At 43.4% G+C, this 21,157-nt stretch overlaps 2 protein-coding genes across 5 annotated transcripts in view; both read left to right on the top strand.

Annotated features, from left to right (window-relative positions):
* LOC123771614 (retinol dehydrogenase 13) overlaps positions 1–15,107 on the top strand; it is a 62,860-nt gene extending 47,753 nt beyond the window's left edge. For 3 of the 4 annotated variants that reach the window (XM_069313411.1, XM_045764203.2, XM_069313410.1), the window contains exons 6-8: positions 637–867; positions 13,844–14,030; positions 14,316–14,462. In XM_069313411.1, coding sequence (XP_069169512.1) covers positions 637–867; positions 13,844–14,030; positions 14,316–14,457 — 560 coding nt within the window. In that variant the 3' untranslated portion in view covers positions 14,458–14,462. Of the gene's footprint in view, positions 1–636; positions 868–13,843; positions 14,031–14,315; positions 14,497–14,968 lie in introns of those variants that run through there. The other variant, XM_045764204.2, reaches the window with a different exon arrangement.
* On the top strand, positions 14,936–19,475 carry LOC123771615 (uncharacterized). The gene has a single exon (XM_069313412.1). It carries the CDS (start codon positions 14,936–14,938, stop codon positions 15,803–15,805), a length of 870 nt encoding a protein of 289 aa, XP_069169513.1. The 3' UTR covers positions 15,806–19,475.
* Positions 19,476–21,157: the final 1,682 nt, after the last annotated feature.

The following is a 21,157-nucleotide window of genomic DNA, read 5'->3' as shown; positions in this document are numbered from 1 at the left end:
CAAACTAGAAATGCTCTACAAATCAAGGGACCCAGAATGTGGAATGACCTTCCCAATCATGTCAAAGGCTGTACCACTCAACCAGTTTAAAACAAAAACTAAGTACTACCTAATAAACTCCAGGTAACCTACCTTACCTCCTAAATGTCAACAACATATGTCTTGCTATTTTCAAACAATATTGATTATTGACCAATTTCTTTAACTGCTGATATCCGTCATGTATATACTTAAAGAAAATTATAGTCGTCTGCTTATTTAGTTAAAATTCCTTCTGCTGTTGTGTTGCATTTTCTGCTGTTCCATCCATCATGTAATTATTATCATTCACTCTTTCTTTTTTCCTTTTTTTTTTCAGTTCAGTTTATGCTTTTGATCTCGATTAGTATTAAGTTTTAGTCTAAGTGTTTTCCCCCCACACCTTACTCAAAATGCTGTCGCATATTAGTGGCTTCTGGCATTATATCTACTAGCACTATCTAGAAATCCAACATTGTGTTTGTAACTCATTTCAATGTATGTACCTTTACCTGAATAAACATCTTGTACTTCTTCAGGCGGTGAATGAAAAATTATCCTTTTAAGTATTCAGTATCTTATAAAGATATATTACTTAATAATTTTGTGTAATTTCAGGTGTTTTCCTTCTCACCACCTTACTTCTCAATGTCATACAGCGTTCAACAACGCCCAAGATCATATTTGTCTCATCAGAGTCTCATAAGCTTGTATCCTTGGAGGATTTAAGCCTCTTCAGTCCAAGACAGTCAAGAGAATTGAAGACATTTGCTGACCATGTGAAGATCTATGGTCTCTCTAAACTGGCCCTTCACCTCTTTGCTCAGTATCTTACACTAACTCAACCAGGTAATTTGTTTTTTAACTAATGATTTTATAAAACCAGAAATTGGGCTCACCCAATTTCTGGTTGAGCCCTGATGGCTCCCTAAAGCTTCCATCTCTGATGTAGGTGTCATCTACTAGGTGCTATCAGTCGCGGAGTTCTTCGACTTACCGGGCATCAGGAACTAGAACCTGGCCCCATTCACAGAGGTGCAGAGAGCCATGGCATTCATATATCAAGTTATTTATGTCACCACAAAGGTAGGTACCCAGAAAGTCAGCAAATGAAAACAAACCACAGCTGGGTGCCTCTGAGATCTGTAGCCTCAAAAACTGCCATAGTATTCCCCAATTATGTAAACAATGAGCGAAAATGTCATAAATTTAGCATCCGCTCGTTCTCTCCACCCTCCATCTTGTTTGGGGGGGGGGGGAAGGCTCTGGGGCCAGATTCACGAAACAGTTACACAAGTACTTACGAACCTGTCTTCTCAGACAGGAAGAAGATCTTTTCTCAATCTTTTGCGGCTTTGTTTACAATTATTAAACCGTTAATGAGCTCCGAAGCACTAGGAGGCTGTTTATAACAATAACAGTTGATTGGGAAGTTTTCATGCTTGTAAACTGTTTATTAAATGTAACCAAAGCCATCATAGATTGAGAAAAGATGTACACGTTCGTAAGTACAGTGGTACCTCGCATAACGAATTTAATCCGTTCCATGTTCATCATGTGAAACAGACGTCATACAAAACGAGTGTCCCCATGTAACCAGTGTGATGCACTGTGTTTATTGTGAAATTCCCCCAGAATGCATGACATCAAATGTTCCCCAAAATATCATTTTTCTTTGCATAATGATAAATTACCGTCCCTGAACATGTCTATGTAAAAATAATTACCAAATTCCACTTACTTTGACTGTGAGGGCGTGGACAAGGTGCGCTGTGACGTCATCAGGGGCTGGTGGCCCGTGTGTAAAGCTCCCAGACACGGTCGCGCAGGCCATTCAAGCACCGCGTGTTGCCACAAATATATTTTCAAATATTTTTTCTATGCATTTCCAATGCGGTTTTATTTGTTTCTTTTATCGTATATGATGCATATTTGTGACTTTTACAATATGTATACAGTAGAATGTTCATAATTTTCCATGGAACTGTGATACATGTGTCAGTAATGTGTCTACAATAAATGTTTATTGTCACAATATTACGTGGTAAAATTCACTAAAATTACAATATGTACAGTTTCACATACTATTTACACAGTAACACACTGTATTACACACTCAGTACTTTGGAGGTGCGTAATAATCAACGAAGTAGTCCATGGTACACAGCGCGACTTTGCTCTCCTTGCACCAGCTACAGATAGATTTTCGATCCTGTTTCATCGTTCTGCGTGCTTGCAAATAAACACCTCGTGTGCACCCTTGGCTTTAGTACTTGTAGGTGGTATGTAGCCAAGCTTGTAAAGCATAAGGTAGTATTGAAACGATTATAGGAAAAGCTCAATTTGTAAGGTAGTCTTGAAAAGATCGCTTTGTAAGGTCCCACACAGGAAGAGATTCAGCTAGCCTCAAAGAGTGTCCATCAGTCACGAAGAGATTCAGGTATTCTTGAAAATATCAATGAACAACACCACCATGGAAGCCGCTAACACTTCATCTATGCTACTTGTATCAGATGCATCATCACTGAACGCAGAAAACGATTCATCTATGTATCATCTATATATATTCAAGATGGCAAGGGTGGGGCTCAGAGCTACACCTGGATACGCTCGCTGTATCATCCTCATAGGTGCTGTATCACTGGCATCCGACCGTTGTGTTAAGCCCTTATTGCGCCTAGCTTCACCAATGTTATGACCCTTATGTTCTTCAAACAATAGGGTCTGAATTGCACCGACTGAGCACAGTCTTTCAACACCGTGTGGGACAGGTGTTTGAGAGCCAGAGGCGCGTGTGCCACAAATGGTTGCTCACGCAGTACTAACCCAGCCAGCAGCCCTTGTCTTTCATATTCGTTATAGCAAAAGGTTCGTTCAGTGTTTGTTGGGTAGGCTGCTCCATTATGACAATCTTTCTTTGTTTCAAATGTGTTAAATTTGTTTTGTATTTGTCACTTACGTCTCAATAATGGAGCAGCCTACCCGACAAACACTAAACGAACCTTTATGGCATTTGTCCATTTTTCAAATTGTTTCAACAGTTCTTTTATTTTTGTTTTTTGTTTTTTTATTTAAGAAACATGGAGCAGCCGACCTGTAGACCACCGAACGAACCTTTTTGACATTTGTACTGGTTTTCAAAATTCTTCATTTTTTTTATTATTTACGTTTTTTGTATGTAAGAAACATGGAGCAGCCTACCTGCCGAACACCGAACGAACCTTTTTGACATTTGTTGTATATCAGACATTTCATTTCTTTTTTCCTACAAAAACGTCAATGCTTTGCAACATCTCAGCAGTCACCCTTTTATATCCCAGCATCATTAGCATCTTTAAACAAGAACAACATAATTTATGTGCATCGTCGGAGGCGTCTAAGAATGTGCAAGAAGCAGCGCGCCCCCACCGCGTGGTGCTGACGTTACTCAAACCAGTGTTCGTCATGCGGGACGATTTGACGCCGATCGGGCCGTTCGTTACCCAAAATGTTCGTCTTTTGGGGCGATCGTTATGCGAGGTACCACTGTACTTGTGTAACTGCTTCGTGAATCAGGCCCCTGGATTGCAAGCCACTTCGCCATCAGTTCGACAAATGATGTAATAGGCCCAATTCCCTTAGGGAGGAGGGAGTTAGGGAAGGACTGGGACTCACTCAGAAATGGTATTTCATTACATTCAGTGCTGGCTTTCTAGGGGGGGGGAGCCCTCTCTGGCTTCTTGAAGCTAATTACCCATGAAGGAGGAAACAAATGGGCATGCACCAGGAAGGAGGGAGTACCACAGGAATCAGAACGAAGATGAGACAACCGGCTGTGAGAGCTGACCCAAGGGCGCCGAGGTCCAGAATTTTTCCGTTCTTAGAGATGTTGGCTAACAATAACTCATTCACATCTGCCCAGTCATCCTCTGCCTCAAGTTTCTAGGACAGAATTTACGGTAAAGCAGTTGATTATCCTAAGTTGGGAAATCTGGGATGGAATCATTCTTGAGATGAGCTTGAAAAAACAAGGTTTTAACCCCTCAACTGCTCGGCTTCCAAATATGCACCCTCCATAGTGCCGCAGGAAATAAATTCTCTGGAAAAAATTCTTTTTTTTTTTTTAAAGTGTCAAAAACCCTTCCCTGAGTATGGATATGTTAACAAAAATTCAAAATTGTACTTATTTTGGCTGCTATGGGCTCCGTAAGTTTGCGCGGGACGTCATCAATCCCTGGTCGCCCGTGGCGTACGCTCTCGGGGCAAGATGCGCGAGTTGCCATGAATATATTTTTGTTCTTTTGCGCACAGTTCCAAATACATTTTATTAGTTTTTCATGCCAATCCTATGTATAATGAACACATACACTATATTATAACAGTAGAACATCCGTTCTGTCTGAAGACATTGTGTTACGTGCATGACACGTGTGTACACATATCCGGCACATATTTCCATTGCATCATGCTAATTTATGTATATATACAATCTATTACACACTGTACAGTATCACACACTATATACATTCACCATCAATACACTCGGAACACCGCGAGAGTGAGCTGCCACAACCAAGCCAGTCCTCCCTCACTCAAACATCTTACTCGCAAACAGTGCTCCTCCCACCATACTGTTATTGTTTTTATTACACTATTACACATGTTATGTATACGTATCTACATGTTTTATTCACCAGAACTATGCAAGTAAGCCGGTATTGTGTGTTCACAGTAACCACCATACACTGCATTGAGAAATCACACAGCAGCCAGCAGACCGCTATGATTACGATGTCACCTTCCTCACCAAATAGCTCCTCCCAATATACTTCTGTTGCTGTTATTGCACTATATACACACACATTGTATATACCCATGTACATGTGTATGTACAATAGCAAACCACTAGGCTAGTATGGTGAGTAAAACAAGAGTGGCTGCCACACAGTGACGCTATCTGGAGTCTCTCCCTCCCTCGCCAAACCACCTCCTCCCACAATACTACGCACAGCGCTAATATCACTAAATCTTGCTATTATCACAATCCGGATCACTAATTCCTGTAAATGAATAATTGACCACCAGTTTATTTTGTAAAGAAACCTACGAAGTTGTTTGACGATTCCTAGATGGACGAAATAATGCTGTGGCTAGAGCTGTGAACATCGTGAACAGCAATGCATCACTGATATTTGAACATTGTACACAGTCATTATCACACTTGGGCTCCTTTGTAATACTATCATGGCTAAATAATACACATTATATATACATTTTAACATTAGACGATGCTGTGGTCACAATGCTGAGCAGTGGTGCTGTGAGCTCATGCTGCGTGCGCCAACCTTGGTTGCTCACTCAGTACTGTGGCTCACACCCAGGATTGTAGCCCACGATTTTTTTTAAAGATGGCATCTGTTTACAAGAGCCCTGAGAAAGCTGATGTGAACCCCATGTAGCCGCGGGAGTTTTGAATGAATACTAAAAATATAAATACCCGGAGGCGAGTTGCGCACCCCCATCGAGGGCCTGCAGGTGCGTTGCGCAGCTAAAGGGTTAAAGAAATATCAGAATGTTGTAACTCTCAGAACTCCAAAAGGTTGAGATTCGGTGAGAGGTCTTGCAAGTCTTGAGGGACAGCTGCTGGTACTGGTGGTGTTTTTTTTTTTTTTGTTTTTTTGAATAATAATAATAATATAAAAAACTGGTGGTTGCTGGGCGACTTGGGCACGTGTGGTCAATAGGACCGGCTTGGAGGTGCCTGCTAGTTCTTCCATCACCTTGACCTCTTCTTCTGCCGCATGTCGTGGCAGGATCTTCCTCTTCTATGGCTGGGAAACATACCTTGGACTTGTCTTAGATGATGAGGTTGGTGGAGTTTTTCTGTTTGGCCAAGTCCTTGCCCAGGAGAAGTTGAATTCCAGGCAGAGAAAAAGGTTGTTCCCAAATGGCGACTTTAACCACACCATGAATATAAGGACAATCCAGGTAGATTTTGGCTAGCGGGTAAGGTGTGGTTGCGGTGAGGTCGGTGATTAGAACAGTTCTCCAGTATTGGTAACTTTGATGCCATGTTCTTCAGAGGAATGGTTTGCAGCGAAGCTGTCTCTCTCAAGATGTGTATTGGGATTGTCCAGCAGAGTCTCTACAGTTGCTAGAGACAGTTTCTTGTCAAACATGTCTGTCAAATAAAGAAAGATCAGTGAATTGAACATTTACAGTATTTACAGTGAAGATCAGGACACTTCTCTGTGGTGTACCCATAAGTTTTGCAGTACTGCAGTAAAGTACATACAGTAGTTAGTGTCCTTTGAGTTGACTTTAGGTGGAGGGTAGTTGGACCAAGAAGATGGTTTGGTAGAATAGGAATCAAATGCATGCCAATTTGATTCATCATCCCGGGTCACGTGGCAGTTGCTCGAGAGTTTGTGTGAAAGCCTGAACTTTGCCATGATGGTCTACCTGCTGGGTCGGGTGTGGCTTCGTCAGCTGTTCTGGTTTCTTCGGGGATGTCCCTTCTGCCTCTTTCGCGACTGCTAGGTTCCGCCTCCAGGGGCTTAGTGTCGGTTGCTGCATTTCCGGCCTCCTCTTCGGGTTTTTCAGGGTTCAGTGCCTTGGCGCCTACCCAAGACCTCGCTCGATGTGTTTACGGACGCGTCGCCTCTTGGCTGGGGCTTTGTGACCAGTGCTCACCAGGCCAGCCAGGGTCGATAGGATCCATCCTTCCGTTGGCTCACAGCATGGTGCGGGAGTTCGCGGCTGTGTGGATGTCGCTCAGGAGAATTCGGTTCACTCGCGGATCGACATTCAGGCTCCAATCGGACTGTTCCCTGGTGGTTCATTGCTGGAACCGACAGGGTTCCATGCGGTCCTTGGCACTTTGGGGCTGGTCGCTTTCGGGTGACTCGTCTGCTGAATTCTCGGGGATTTGGCTCTTCTGGCCTCTTACGTCTGGGGTGTCCAATGTGTTGGCGGACTGCCTGTCCTGGTTCATTCCCCTGTCCACGGAATGGCCGGTCTACGCCAACTCGTTCAGTTGGCTCTGCCAGATGTTCGGGCCTCCGGAAGCGGATCACTTTGTGTCGGCATGGTCGAGGCATCTCCTAGTATACGTTGCGCCCTTTCCTGACTGCGAGGCTGTTGGGGTCGATGCCTTTAGGCTGGACTGGGCAAGGTGGGGTTACGGGGGGGGGGGGTCACAGGTCACTCGGCAGTTGCTTGAGATGTTGGGCGGTGGTCTGAACTTCGCCATGCTGGTTTACCCGCCGGGTCGGGTCTGGCTTCGGCATCTGTTCTGGTTCGTTCGGGGACGTCCCTTCCGCCTCTCTCATGATCACTGGTTCGGCCACTGTTGGTCTGCGTTGATTACTGCATTGCCTCTGTTACCAGTGCTCACCATACCGGCCAGTTGCGGTCGGCTCTGTCCTTCCATCAGGCTCACAGCATGGTGCAGGAGTTTGCAGCGATTTGGCTGTTACTTCGGAGGATTCAGGTCACTCGAGGATCACCGATCAAGCTTCATTCGGACTGCTCTCTGGTGGTTAATTGTCTGAACTGTGGGGGTTCTCCTCAGTCCTTGGCTCTTTGGGGCTGGTCACTTCGAGTGACTTGTCTGCTGGATTCTTGGGGTATGGGTCTTCTTGCGGTTCATTTATGGGAGTGTCCAGCATACTGACGGATGGCCTGTCTTGATTCATTCCCCTGTCCATGGAATAAATGATCGATGCCGACTCCTTCAGTTGGCTCTGCCGGACGTTCGGGCTCCCAGAGGTGGACCTCTTCGCGTCGGCGTGGTCTTGTCATCTGCCGATATATGTGGTACATTTCCTTGACTGCGGAGCCATCGCGGTTGATGCCTTCGGGCAGAACTGGTCTAGGTGGGGTTACCTGTACCTCTTTCCCCAGTCCAGTTGCTGCTTCGGGTTCTGGCTCGTTTGGAGTTCTACCACGGGAAAGTCGTCCTTCTGGCCCCTTGGTGGCCGGCCCAGCCTTGGTTTCAGGTGCTTCTTGCTTGGTGTCTGAACCTAGTGCTTTTTCCGAAGCCCCGCCTCTTTCAGCAGATCACACCGGCCCAATACTATGCTGGTGCGATCTCTTTGTGTCTGATCTTTTTGACACTGGTGTATCACCACTTGAATGGTGATCAGATGGCTTCTTTGATGGTGTCCCACCTGCAAGCTTCGTCTCGGCAACAGTATGAAGTTTCCTGGTGTTCTTTTCGCCATTTTTTGTCTCTTCATAGGTTGTCTTCTATTTCTGATTTGGTTGTTTTGTCCTTTCTTTCTTGGCTTTTTTCAAGAACGTCATTTGATGCCGAATACTCTCGCCTCGCCTCGTATCGTGCAGTGCTGGTCAAGCCGCTTCAGCTTGTGCTCTGGGTAGATGTCACTTCCGTCCCATTCTGTAAGCTTTCTTGTGCTTTGTTTCCACCTCCGGCCTGCTCATGCACAGCCTGAGCTGTCCTGGTCCTTGGACAGGGTGCTCTCTTTTTTTTCTCTTCCCCTCGGTTTGTGGTGGCCTTTTTGGTTCAGATTGTTTTTCCAAAGTTCTGTTTCTGTTGACATTGGTCTCTGGGGTTGGGTTGGTGAGCTTCATGCTCTCCTCTGGCGCAGAGGTTTTCTGCTCCTTCGGTCCTCGTAATCGGGTTGTTCAATTGAAGTCGTCTCCTTTTTTTTCTGGTGAAGAATGAGACGGCAGCTTTCTGGAGGGTATTCTTCTCCGTTTTCTCACCCTTCTTCTCTGGGACATGGCTTCTCCGTCGTGTCGAGGTCATGTTCTCCTTGTTTCGGGGTCTTGCATGACCGTTGGTCTTGGGTGCGACTGTACCTTTATGACCCTTCAGGATTTTGTGCTTGCTTCTGTTGGATCTCGAAGGTTCGGGAAGGTCTTTGATACTTCCCGTATCAAAGGGCTTCCCGTGATTTGGGAATAATGATGTCCGACGACCTAACGTTTAGGGAGCATAATCAAGCAAGTATTGCATCAGCCAGAAAAATGATAGGATGGATTACGAGAACCTTCAAGTCCAGAGATCCCATCACAATGGGTGTACTCTTCAAATCACTTGTGTTGTCCCGTCTTGAGTACTGCTCAGTACTCACTTTCCCCTTCAGAGCAGGAGAGATTGCTGAAATAGAGGGAATACAGAGAACATATACAGCACACATAGACGAGATAAAGCACCTAAATTATTGGGATCGTCTCAAAGCTCTCCAAATGTACTCACTAGAAAGAAGACGAGAGAGATACCAAATAATATACACATGGAAAATACTGGAGGGACAGGTCCCAAATCTGCACAGTAAAATAACAATGTACTGGAGTGAACGACATGGAAGAAAATGCAGAATAGAACCAGTGAAGAGCAGAGGTGCCATAGGCACAATCAGAGAACACTGTATAAACATCAGGACTGTTTCCTGGAGTGAAGGCCTGGTCAAGGACCGGGCCGCGGGGACATTAAGCCCCAAAATCATGTCAAGATAACTTTAAGATCCTGAGTTACTTTACAATTTATTTAAATATTTTAGTTTTGTTTTATAAAACTGTAATATCAATACAGTATAGCTATAGGTTAAGTAGTAATTGTAATTAAGAAGCAATAAAATGCTTATCTTAAAAAACTAAGACTGTTAGGTTAGTCGTGGTTTCTATTCAGCTTTTCGGGTAAACTCAAATATTCACAATATATTTGACAGTACGATTTAATACTAAGTGTAAATAAGTACAATTCCTGACTGTCATACATAGTACATAATTGCACTTATGGGACTGTTACAGTTACCTCCCCATTTTTGGAGGAAGGGCTGGGGTTATTCAGTATTTGCAAGCAGCTTCTATTAGTTGTGCTGGTTTACCAACCTGGTTGGTCTGACTTTGACGGTTGTTCTGTTTTTTTTCGGGGACTGCATCCCTTCCGCCGCTCTCGCAATCGTTGGGTTCGGCCTCCGGGGCCTTGTGTCTATTGCTGCGTTGCCGGCTTCCTCTTCGGGATTCATTGCCGTTGTACCTCCCTGAGCCCTCTCTCAGTGTGTTTACGGATGCGTCGTCTCTTGGCTGGGGTTTTGTGACCAGTGTTCACCAGACCGGCCAGGGGCGGTGGGGTCCGTTCTTTTGTTGGGCTCACAGAACAGTACACGAATTCACGATGGTGTGGATGTTGCTTTGGAGGGTTCGTGTCGCTCGCAGATCGACGATCTGGCTCTATTCGGACTGCTCCCTGGTGGCTCATTGCCTGAATCGAGGGGGTTTGATGTGGTCCTTGGCTTTTTGGGGCTGGTTGCTTTGAGTGACTCATCTGCTGAGTTCTCAGGGTTTGGCTCTCCTGGTGGTTCACATCCAGGGGGTGTCCAATATCCTAGCGGATGACTTGTTCCGGTTCATTCCCCTGTCCATGGAATGGACGGTCGACACCGACTCGTTCAGGTGGCTCTGCCGGACGTACGGGCACCCAGAGGTAGACCTCTTCGTATCGGCATGGTCGCGGCGTCTCCCGGTATGGGAGACCCCTGCACCCCTTCACCCCTTCTTGCAGGCATGAGTCACAAAAATGTGGCTGAAGTATGTTGACCAGACCTCACACTAGAAAGTGAAGGGACGACGACGTTTCAGTCTTTCCTGGACCATTCTCAAGTCAATTGTGAATGGTTCTGAAACACCCCTTCTTCTTCACCCCTTCTGCAGTGAAGAGCAGAGGTGCCATAGGCACAATCAGAGAGAACTGTATGAACATCAGAGGTCCACGGTTGTTCAACATCCTCCCAGCGAGCATAAGAAATATGGCAGGAACAACCATGGACATCATCAAGAGGTAACTAGACTGTTTCCTCAAAGGAGTGCTGGACTAACCAGGCTGTGGTGGGTATGTGGGCCTGCGGGCCGCTCCAAGCAACAGCCTAGTGGACCAAACTCTCACAAGTCAAGCCTGGCCTCGGGCCGGGCTAGGGGAGTAGATGAACTCCCAGAACAAGCAACTCCCTATCAAGCAGGTATCAAGCAAGTATATGTGGCACCCTTCCCTGACAGTGAGGCTTCACAGTGGATGCCTTTCAGCAGGACTGGTCGAGGTGGGGTTACCTGTGCCTTTTCCCCAGTCGAGCTGTTGCTTCGGGGTTCTGGCTCATTTGGTGACTTACTAGGGAAAAGTAGTCCTGTTGACCCTTTGGTGGCTGGCCCAGCCTTGATTTCTGGTGCTGCTTGGTTGGTGTCTTAACCCGGGGACTTTTTTGCGGGTCTGCCTCTTTCAGCAGGTTGGTCCGGTACATGGCTGGTTTGATCTCCTCCAATCTTGGCTTCTGGTCTTTCTGACGTGGGTTTATCACCTTTTGTATGGTGATCAGGTGGCTTCTTTGATGGTGTCCCACCTGCGAGTTTCGTCTCGGCGGCAATACAGGCATACCTCAGAATACGAGTTTAATCCGTTCCTGGAGACGCCTCGCCTTCCGAAAACTCGCATTCCGAAGTTAATTTCCCCATAAGAAATAAAGGGAAATGAATTAATCCGTTCCTGACTACCCCAAAAACCCCACATCAAACTAAATTTTTATACCTAATTTACCTAATTCATCTAAATAAACCTACAAAACTGTGTTCCAGTTATTACTTACCTTGCTGTCGAGTGCTGTAGGCGTATGGAAGATGGTGAGGAGGGGGGAGGAGGAGAGGAGTTACTGTTTGGAAGGGGAGTCCCCTTCCATAATCACATCACATAACCCCATGCCTTGTAACACTATGGATACCACTTCTCTTTCTAAATTTTTCAAACCAGCCCCTGCTTGCCTTAAACTCTTTCTTATCTGCATCACTCGTTGCAGGGGTATTCTTTAGAAGGTCTTCGTGCAACACCCTGGCTTTCTCACAAATAATGGCCTCCGAAACACTATCACCCCTCAACTCCTTGTCGTGTATCCAAATTAATAACAACTTTTCCACTTCTTCAAGTATTTGTGGTCTTTGTGCCGTTAATGTTCTTACTCCTTTTGCCACTTTAGCACCCATAATCTTATTTTTCTTCTTAAGTATAGTGCATATTGTTGATGTGGCTTTGTTGTACTGCCTACAAAGTTCAACAACACGTGTACCGTTCTCATGCTTCCGAATGATCTCTTGTTTCTCCTCTATTGTCATCCTCACATGAGCTTTCTGCCCTTTATCCTTACCACTGGCTTTCTTGGGACCCATGGTGAGATATATAATAACAAATTGTATAGACAAATCACCAAAAATCCAACAAAACACTGAAAATCCGCGAGAAGAATTGATGTGGGGGTAGTCACTGAGCGCGAGACAATGGTAAACTGAGGGGCGGAGGGGCGACGATCGCCGAACCACCACGCGCTAGGTCGGCCTGTATGCGTATCAACAAACTCGCGTCCCGAAATAACCCTCGCCTTCTGAGACAAATTTTTGGAGTAAATACTGCTCGCCTTCTGAAAACCTCGCATACAGGGACCGAGGTACCACTGTATGAAGTCTCCTGGCGGTCATTTCGTTACTTTTTGTCTCTTCGTAGATTGTCTTCAGTTCCGGATCGGGTTGGCATGTCCTTTCTCTCTTGGTTGTTTCATGACCGTCATCTTATGCCTAATACTGTCGCCTTGTATTGTGCGGCTCTGGCGAAGCCTGCTTGCGTTCGGGGTGGATGTCACTTCCACCCCATTTTGCAAAGGTGCTCTCTTTTCTCTTTTCTCCTAGGTTTGTGGTAGCCCTTCGGTTCGGATGAAGAATGAGACGGCGGCTTTCCGGGGTGTCCTTGGGTGGTTGGTTCCGCCGGGGATGCATCATGTGTTGTGTCCGGTTGCGGCTCTTCGCCATTATTTGTGCACCACAGCCTCTATGACTGACCAGGGACATGCTTCGAATTGACCCTGTTTCCCTTCTTCACTGTTCCTGAACTCAGGTCTCCCAGGTCGTCCCCAGGGGGTAATTCGGTCCAGCCAGTCTGCAGGCTATCCTCATTTGGTAATATGTTTTGGGCTGACATTCGGGCACGGGTTTTTTTGAGATCGAACAGGATCCTGGCCGCCAGTTACCTCGTTGATGTTACTGGCTGTCGTTGGGCGTGTGTCGCTTTGGGTCGCAAGTTGCAGCCAGTTGTTTCGACTTCGAGTCGAGATGCAAGTGGCGGCCGCCTCCCGGGTAAGTCCCTCTACTTGTTCTGTGGTTAAGTAGCTCCGGGAAGCTGGAGGGGTTCGCCACAGAAAACCAGCGTTGAACCTAATGAAATGCCATTTTCTGGGCGAGTCCTGGAGGCACCCCGGCAACCCTCCCTTCATCTGGTCGACGGTTTTTGCGTTTTGATTTTCAGCCTCTGAACTGGGGTTAGGTAGCCGGCGTGAGGGGTCTTTGGGCTCCTCCTTCCCCTCCCAGAGAGGGGGTGGAGCTGCACAGACAGCAACGCAGCAGCAGTTGTGATGTCATACTTGTTTGCTTGTTTTCAGATTTGTGGAGTTCTGCTTGATAGTTTGGTTTTCGGTAGCAATTTTCACCAGGTGGAGTCTATTTTGGGACGCCTACCTTCCTGGGTACCTAACTTGGTAGATGGTATACATAGAATGCTTTCAATCACATGGGGGTTTCTACAGGTCATTGCTCCTCGTGCCTCTCTGAGGGGACCAGGTTCTGGCTCGTGGTCCCCAGTAGGCTAGAACTCCAATCAAATTGACTGGTGCTACGGTCTAATATATGCATATCAGCCCAGTATAGCTCCGGGGAGCCTCCAGGACTTACCCAGAAATTGGAGTTTCATTACATTCAATGCTGTTTTTCTTAGTAAATTTCTTCAGTCTAAATGTTATAATCTTGAATGTTTTAAATCTTGATAAAACAAAAATATCTTTAATTTTAGGAGTGCAGGTTACACTAGTAGACCCAGGAAATGTTTGGACCAAAATTTATCGTCACTCTTGGCAGTTGTGGAGTGAAATCTTCACCCGTTTAAAGTGCTACATTTACATGAGAAGTCCAGAGGAGGGAGCAGAGTCAACCATACATGCTCTTAATGCTCCACACATTGCAAGTGGGCAGTACATTGAGTAAGTATGTTACTTCAGATGTTTATATATTTCTATAATCACTGTGCTTTATGTTAGTGTGTTCATCTTTTGTTCCATTTTCTTCCTCAAATTTTGATGTGTGTAAATACTGAAACATTTATTAGGTAGAAAGAAGACTTAACTATGGGCGATTAAAAAAAAAAGATAATGCACACACTGTAATAAGCCTTATGCTAACATGCCCTTGGCTCTAAGAAATATTTGAAGTTATCATCGATATTCTATATTCCATGTTTGCTAACTTTAATGTAAATGTTCTTGCAGCAGCAACTTGAACATAGAGATTAAGGAGAACTATGATTGTGAAGTAGTCAATCAGTTCATAGCCAAGTGTGCAGCACTGGTCGACCTGCCTCGCATCTCTCCGTCATTCCACCTGCAGCAGCTGACACCATCTGACTGTTAACATTACTGAATGATGTGCTATTGTTTTGTTTTATATAAGGTACAGCAAACAATGTATTATTTTATATATTAAAGTATGTATTGTGTCAAATATACAGTACAGTATTGTGTCAAATATACAGTACAGTATTGTTGTAATACTACAAAACTTATTTCAATAGATTTAGGTGAAACTAATTTTCAGTACTATTTTTGTATTTTAATAATTATTGTACATGTATTTCAAATATGTAACTGAATTAGAAACAATTCTATACACTGTATATGTATAATTTTATCTTCTGATTTATTGTTTAGACCTATTTTTGCTTATTCATATATGTATATGTATAGTAAACTAACACATTCAAGAGCCTTGAATATTTAAAAGATAAATTTGTCTTGATAATATCAATTTTGAGAATATTTCATAAATACAGTGTATGTATATTTTTGTTTCTATTTCTTCATTGTACACACAATTCAGGTAAATCTTAACAATGAGAAAAATTAGTATTAATTGTTGGGGACAGGTAGATGTGGAGGAAAGGCGTCATTATAGAGGTAAAGCTGGGCCGAGAGAGCAGGCCAAGATACACGTAGATGTTCGAGATGTTGTGTGTTCATGTGATGTGGCACTGTTGGCCTCCCAGTACTTGAGAGGTGAAGGTGTAGACACACGGGTGTTTGGAGATGCTGTCACTGCTGTAGACCGGGCTCTGGAGCTGGCCCTCTCACTTATGGTTGATGAAGAGACAGCAATATTAAATATCAGTATTCCAGGAAAACATGTCAGTGATGATCATACTGAGATGGTTGTACTCTCATGTACTGTGTCATTAAGCATTGTTGAGAATGGGAAATTAATGTTTGAATTCACTCCCAAGGAAAAACTAGCAATTGCTGTCAAATATAAGACTATGGGCAGTGGTCTTTACAAAGAAGGTAGTAAAGAAGGTTGTGTTTCAAAGCAAATATCTGCTTTTTTTTTCTTTAGAAATGCAGTAAAGTGGATCACTATGATAAATGCAGATAAATCTGAGGATATTTTAGGAGAAATAAGTGAAATAAAATCTCAATGTTACAATAATCTAGCCTTGTATCATCTACATCGGCACCATTACAAACTTTCTGTTGCTGCAGCTACAACTGTCCTCATTATGGATAATAAAAATGTCAAAGCCTTGTATAGACGGGCAGTGGCCAACACTGCACTTCAGAATTATGAAATAGCTATTGATGATATTGAAGCAGCCTTAGCCATTGATCCTAATAATGGACCAGTTAAAAAACAGTGTGATATAATAAGAAGAAAACAGAGAGCAATGTCAGTGAAATATGCTAATGCACTGAAGAAACTTTTCAGTTGAGGATGGAGTGTTACCAGTACAGGACGTTATTCAAGCTTAAGAAAAATCATTAGTTATGTAAGGAACTCTGAAGTGTGTTATAGAATTTTTGTATAAATGTTTGAAGTTAAAATTTACATACACATACCTGTTTTGTTAATCTATTATGGCATAACTTGAAGTATAAATCACTTTCATATCCATGCACTGGTCTTTTCTGTGGAGAGCCGCTCCGCCTCCCCAGAGCTATACTGGGCTGATATGCATGTATTGGTCCATGGCATCAGTCAATTCGATTGAAGTTCTAGCCTACCAGGCCCCCTCAGAGAGGCACACAAGGAGCAATGGCCTATAGAAACCCCCACATGGTTGGAAGCATTCTATGCTGCCATCTACTGGGTTTGCCACCCAGAAAGGTGGGCATCTCAAAACAAACTTCATCTGGTTAGAATTGCTACCGAAGACTAAACTTGAAGCAGAACTCCACAATCTGGAAGCAAGCATGACGTCACAACCGGCACCATGCCGCTGTCTGCACAGCTCCCCTTTCCCAGGAAGGGGGAGCCCCAGACCCCTCGCACCGGTCATCCAATCCCAGTTCTGAGGCTGATATACTCACCTAGTTGAGCAGGCAATGAGTCACAATAATGTGGCTAAAGCATGTTGACCAGACCACTAGAAGGTGAAGGGATGATGACGTTTCGGTCCGTCCTGGACCATTCTCAAGTCGATTGTGTCGATTGTCAGAATCGACTTGAGAATGGTCCAGGACGGACCGAAACGTCGTCGTCCCTTCACCTTCTAGTGTGTGGTCTGGTCAACAAAAATCACCTAGTTGAGCTTTGGCTCTTTGGTCCCACCTCTCAACCGTCAATCTACTGGTGTACAGATTCCTGAGCTACAGCTACATCATATCTACATTTGAAACTGTGAATGGAGTCAGCCTCCACCACATCACTTCCTAGTACATTCCATTTACTAACTACCTTGACACTGAAAAAGTTCTTTCTAATGTCTCTGTGACTCATTTGAGTACTCAGCTTCCACCTGTGTCCTCTTGTGTATGTACCATCCATGTTAAATAATCCATCCTTGTTTATCCTGTCAATTCCCCTGAGAATTTTGTATGTGGTGATCATGTCTTCCCGAGCTCTTCTGTCTTCCAGCAACATGAGGTACAGTTCACGCAGCCTTTCCTCATAACTCATGCCTCTTAGTTCTGGGACTAGCCTAGTGGTATACCTCTGAACTTTTTCCAGCTCCACCTTGTGCTTAACAAAGTATGGGCTCCATGCTGGGGCTGCATGTGTGATATAAAAAGTTCTGAAGGATTCCTGACACAGGTTTCTGAGGGCATTTCTGATGTAAGCCAGTCTTGCATACACCACTGATGTTATTATTTTGATGTGGGCTTCAGGAGACAGGTTTGGCGTGATATCAACTCCTAGATCTTTCTCTTTCTGTCCGTTTTGTGAAGGACTTCATTTCCCATTCTGTATCCAGTGTCTGGCCTCCTATTTCCTCCGCCTAGTTTCATCACCATACATTTACTTGGGTTGAACTTTAGTAGTTATTTGTTGGACCATTCCTTCAGTTTGTTTAGATCATCTTCTAACCTTATAATATCTTCTTCTGTCTTAACACTTTCAGTGACCCGGCGCGTGCTTCCCACACCCTCCCAAGGTGGGCCTAGCATTTCCCGTGAGCTCGCGCCCAAACTAAAATGTGTATACTCTGTTTAAGTTTTCGCACCTAAATTATTGTGCTACATTATTCATTTTGGTATCAAATTGTTTATAATAGAATTCCCTAAAGGGATATAGGTATATAAGAACATTACCAATACATTGGCCCAGCGTGCCACCCACAAATTGGCCGAGCATTGCCCATGAGTGAGCAACCAGACTAAAATGTGACTAAAACCAGACTCTTTTCAATTTTTATCACAGAAATTCTTGTGCTATGTCTTACATTTTGGTATCAAATTGTTTGCAATAGAATTCGCTACTGGGATATATCAATATAAGGTAAAAAAAAGCTCGGCGCTTCACCTCCCGCAAAGCCGATATTTAGCCGAGCGATACCCTTGAGCGAGCACCCATTGTCACCCGCAATACCCCCCACACAAATGCATATATAATATTTTGATAACATAAATTTTTGTGTTACATCATTCATTTTGTTATCAAATTGTTCGCAATAGAATGCTCTAAAGGGCTATATGTATATACTGTATAAGGTCAAATGGAAGAACAACATTACCAATACATTATTTGTGACACAGTATCATTCTTTTTTGTTACTTTCTTCACATAAGTGTTTTTCCCACATTATCATATGTATAAATAAAAAAAATGTGTGTACTTACCACCCAATGATGATTGTAGAGCATGAGTCGAGTATTAATTAGATTGAATCATTCCACCTGCTCCAGGAAAAGGTTTCCTGAAGTTTCTTAAGCCATGTTTAACAGGTGGATTGGTGGGGAGTAAGCACTACTGCTTAGCCACCCAGTATGTCCTCTTGTTATGGTATGTGCTGTAGCACGGTGCAGCACCGTGACACACCACACGACTTGCACTTATACTTGGTGTCCTTCCTTTTACTAAATGTGTAGCAAACATGACATTTCAGACTTCTCTCGATGCGAATTTGGGAATGGTTCAAGTTCCTGTTCAGACATTCTGGTTTATCCACAATATGAGGGTTTCTCCTAGCAGCACCACCAGGAGGAGTAATCTGACTCTCCTCTTCTGGGGTCAAATGATGAATTTTCATCTCGAGGCGAAGATGGGAATAGTGGCCGCCTCACACGTGATGGTCCAGGTGTTGCAACATTTTCACCAGTAGATCTGCTCTCATGTACATCACGAGCATGTATGACGATGATGTCATTTTGGAGAGGCCAATTCTTAGACTCAAAATTCAGTAGTGACGAAATGATCACTTAGTGGAAATTGAGCAATGTGAGTTTCTTTGTATCCATTGTGTAGTAATTGTATAACACAAAGCATTATGGATAGCTATTTGCACAAAGTAGAATGTGATTTTCTTCGTCCACTTGTGACTTTTCCGTGTGAAATAATATTTTAACATTTGGTCGAAGTGATCAACACCTTTCCATGTAGTTACTGTGGGCACAGATTTTGTGTGTTCACAGTGACTTGTTGCAATGAGGATGTTCCGTCAGGTGTGCGTACTTGTTTAATTCGTTCCACTTCTTGTGTATCTGCTTTGTGGCAAGTTGTGAGGAGTGAAGCAACACTCTTAACTTTCCACAGAATTGTAAAAGTATTATTACACACAGAGATCACACTAACGTGATGCATCAAATGAACAAATCCACAAGGGGATTTGTGTATCAAATGAACAAATCCCTTGTGGATTTGTTCATTTGATGCATCACATTATTGTGATCTCTGTGTGTAATGATGTAAGGGCGAAGAGGGAGAACGGCCTATTGACATGGCTCGAGTGCAGGGGGGAGTTGTGTAAAACCCTGGTTTGTGCCTCGGAGAGGCTGCGAAAGTAAGTTCAGAAGAACTTCGGTTTCAACTCTTTTAACCCTGTCGTAGCTCAGTCGATTAAGGCAGTGTTTGGGATGCTCCCGGACGCAAGTTCGAATCCTCGTCATGGCCCTTGTGGATTTGTAAAAGTATTGTCCTTCTATTGGAATACAGTTTTATCTACAGTACTGCTAATTTACCCTTTACTTGTAGCTAAAGATCTTTTGGTGGACCAAACTGCAATCTGAGAGTACCGCAGCTGTATACACCTTTTTCAAGCAGCTCTTCACACAGTTGAACAGAATTATAGTAGTTATCCATATATAAATGGTAACATTTGTTTGTCAGTGGATCAATCAAGCCCATAGCCGTCTGAATCGTTGTCTTCCCAATTCCTGCATACACTTCAAAATTATAGATGTAACCAGTATGGGATTGAGCTAACATATACAGCTTCACTCCAGACTTACCAGCTTTATTTGGATTATAATCCTTGAAAGCTAGATGGCCCCTCCATGACATTGTGCCTTCATCCAAACACATTTGTCTAAGGAATGTCTAATGTTTTGGGTTTATGTGCGAGATATTCCATGAATGTTCGAACTCTTATTAGTCAGTCTTGATTGTCTTTTGGAATAGCTTTATTGTTATAAGTATGAAAATACTTTTAAATCAATTCATATCATTTTGAGTTGATATGTATGTATGTATGTATGTATGTGTGTGTGTATGTATATATATATATATATATATATATATATATATATATATATATATATATATATATATATATATATATATATATATATAATATATATATATATATATATTATTAAATATGACCGAAAAAGTAAGATTAATAATTCTAACACGAATTTTCTCAATCTTTCGTACATTATGCTTCACTGTTGGAGGTAAATCAAAAATCACTTCTCCAAAATTCATTTTTATTTCTAGTCTGACGCGACACGGGCGCGTTTCGTAAAACTTATTACATTTTCAAAGACTTCACAAATACACAACTGATTAGAACGTATCTCTGATTTTATATCTACATTTGAGTGAGGTGGGAAGGGTGATGTGGCATTAACACAAGACAGAACAAGAGGGGATATTAATAGGGTATTAAAAGTATCAACACAAGACAGAACAGAAACAATGGGTATTGAATAGAAGTGTTTGTAGAAAGCCTATTGGTCCATATTTCTTGATGCTTCTATATTGGAGCGGAGTCTTGAGGTGGGTAGAATATAGTTGTGCAATAATTGGCTGTTGATTGCTGGTGTTGACTTCTTGATGTGTAGTGCCTCGCAAACGTCAAGCCGCCTGCTATCGCTGTATCTATCGATGATTTCTGTGTTGTTTACTAGGATTTCTCTGGCGATGGTTTGGTTATGGGAAGAGATTATATGTTCCTTAATGGAGCCCTGTTGCTTATGCATCGTTAAACGCCTAGAAAGAGATGTTGTTGTCTTGCCTATATACTGGGTTTTTTGGAGCTTACAGTCCCCAAGTGGGCATTTGAAGGCATAGACGACATTAGTCTCTTTTAAAGCGTTCTGTTTTGTGTCTGGAGAGTTTCTCATGAGTAGGCTGGCCGTTTTTCTGGTTTTATAGTAAATTGTCAGTTGTATCCTCTGATTTTTGTCTGTAGGGATAACATTTCTATTAACAATATCTTTCAGGACCCTTTCCTCCGTTTTATGAGCTGTGGAAAAGAAGTTCCTGTAAAATAGTCTAATAGGGGGTATAGGTGTTGTGTTAGTTGTCTCTTCAGAGGTTGCATGGCTTTTCACTTTCCTTCTTATGATGTCTTCGATGAAACCATTGGAGAAGCCGTTATTGACTAGGACCTGCCTTACCCTAC

The sequence above is a fragment of the Procambarus clarkii genome, chromosome 75 (genome assembly GCF_040958095.1).
Source record: "Procambarus clarkii isolate CNS0578487 chromosome 75, FALCON_Pclarkii_2.0, whole genome shotgun sequence".
Classification (NCBI taxonomy): Eukaryota; Metazoa; Arthropoda; class Malacostraca; order Decapoda; family Cambaridae; genus Procambarus; species Procambarus clarkii.
This window is presented reverse-complemented; position numbering and strand designations above follow the sequence as displayed.

Bases quoted from the DNA above. Each gene is read 5' to 3' on its own strand.
- LOC123771615 (XM_069313412.1), top strand. From the start codon at position 14,936: ATGAGAAAAATTAGTATTAATTGTTGGGGACAGGTAGATGTGGAGGAA.